General features: G+C 39.0%; 1 protein-coding gene across 1 annotated transcript in view; it reads right to left on the bottom strand.

Annotated features, from left to right (window-relative positions):
* The window catches only part of sdf2l1 (stromal cell-derived factor 2-like 1), an 86,782-nt gene extending 85,375 nt beyond the window's left edge, over positions 1-1,407 (bottom strand). Inside the window, exon 1 of the mRNA XM_032511261.1 lies at positions 1,125-1,407. Within this exon, the coding sequence (XP_032367152.1) occupies positions 1,125-1,302 (178 nt within the window). The 5' untranslated portion in view covers positions 1,303-1,407. The remainder of the gene's footprint in view (positions 1-1,124) is intronic.
* Between the last annotated feature and the right edge of the window lie 291 nt (positions 1,408-1,698).

Genomic DNA, 1,698 nt, shown 5'->3' with positions numbered 1-1,698 from the left:
TTTAATGAGTAAATTAATGAATATTTTTGTGGTATCTCTAGTCAGTGTTTTAATTTGTAGACGGTCCCTATCCCTCGTCTCTCTGCCGTCTCTCCACCGGCTGCTCGTAGAGAACAATGTTATTTCTCCAGATTCAAGGACGGTTCGTTTAGATGAAAATGAGTTTGTAGCTCGTTGTTAACCTTACTACGAAAGGAATGATAAGTCGAATCAGAGTTATTGATCCCGGAAGTTTGAATCTGCGAATGTCTTTCTAACTTTACCGAACAGGACTCAGACATGGCTGTTAAATGACTCTCACCAAAGCCAAATACAGCCGATTCGTATATCTTGATGTGAGAGTTTAATGGACTCATTTGAAAATAATGATGCCCATTTAGGTTTTAAACAGCTTCACAACTTTGAAAGCATGTTACAACCACTGCCCAAGATGCAAACTTAAGTGGCACCTGTCTGATCGTCTGGATTCAGCTGATATAAGAATCTCCACTGTGGCTCAAAAATTGATTTTGCAGGAGCTCGTCACACTGACTTTTTTTTTGTGGTGCCAGGATCAAAAAGCTAAAATCGCCCCTGATACATTGACAGAAATTTCCTGCTTAGCCGGCAAAGTAACCCCCAAGAGATTACTCCTACTAGCCTCCATTTCAAAACCACGCGAGCATTGTGATAGAAACAAGCCTTTGTCTGTACTAGTCCGGCATGCTCAGCTGAGAGGTTGTGAGTAGTTAGAGCGGGAGAGTCGTCTTGACAAATATTAGCAAAATAATGTAATTTATATTTCTAGAAAAACAATAGGCTAACCATCATTGCGGCATGTCTTGATTAACCTTACATTAAAGATGTTAATAAATAAATAACAAGTAAATTCAGGTCTATGATTCTTGATTTTAAAAGTTCTGATCAGACAGGAATAGACTTGGTTTAAAATATTAATAGTTATGTATGTGGGCTAAAACGCATATGGAATATTGACATAGAACGTGCCAGGCCACCAAATGTAGGTTTATACGTTCCTCCGCAAACACAATTAGCGCTTCGTCCTCTGTTGTCGCGCGATTAAAATGTAAATGTTTCTCTTTACAAGTACAGATAGAACGCATGTGCTATCTGAATACAGTTACCTGAGCCGTATTTGACATCGTGGGAATGCAGGCGGACGTTGTGTCTGGTGTTGAGCAGTTTGACCAGTGAGCCGCAGGTAACATGGTTGAACTCCGATTCTCTTCCTTCACAGTTTGCCCAAAGCAGCAGAAACAGCAGTGATTTGACAAAACCACGCACAACGTATATCATCTCCATCTTTGTGTCTTTATTCTCTGACACTGTCAAGATGAACAGCAAATTCTGTCGATTTCAAACGTTACTGCTGTCAACCATGGATGTAATACACTGTCAACCAATCACAGCTTGACAAGTCCGAAAATACGGAAGAACCTGTCGACATGTGATTGGTCAACGCAAAACAAGGAAACTTCTTTAACTGTCTATGATATTCACATATCCTCCCATTCTGCGCACGCCTATTTGATTTTAATAGAACATCTTTGTTATCAACAATTAATCAACTATCAAACTGTTAATTATATGCAATAATGTTTAAGAGACCTAATGTTAGTGCTACATTCATTTGAAGATGAAAAGATAGTAAGAAATAATTCTCGTGTGTAAAGGACAGTGTTGGTAGGTGATAGAAAA

This window comes from Etheostoma spectabile, unplaced genomic scaffold, assembly GCF_008692095.1.
Source record: "Etheostoma spectabile isolate EspeVRDwgs_2016 unplaced genomic scaffold, UIUC_Espe_1.0 scaffold342, whole genome shotgun sequence".
Taxonomy (NCBI): domain Eukaryota; kingdom Metazoa; phylum Chordata; class Actinopteri; order Perciformes; family Percidae; genus Etheostoma; species Etheostoma spectabile.
This window is presented reverse-complemented; position numbering and strand designations above follow the sequence as displayed.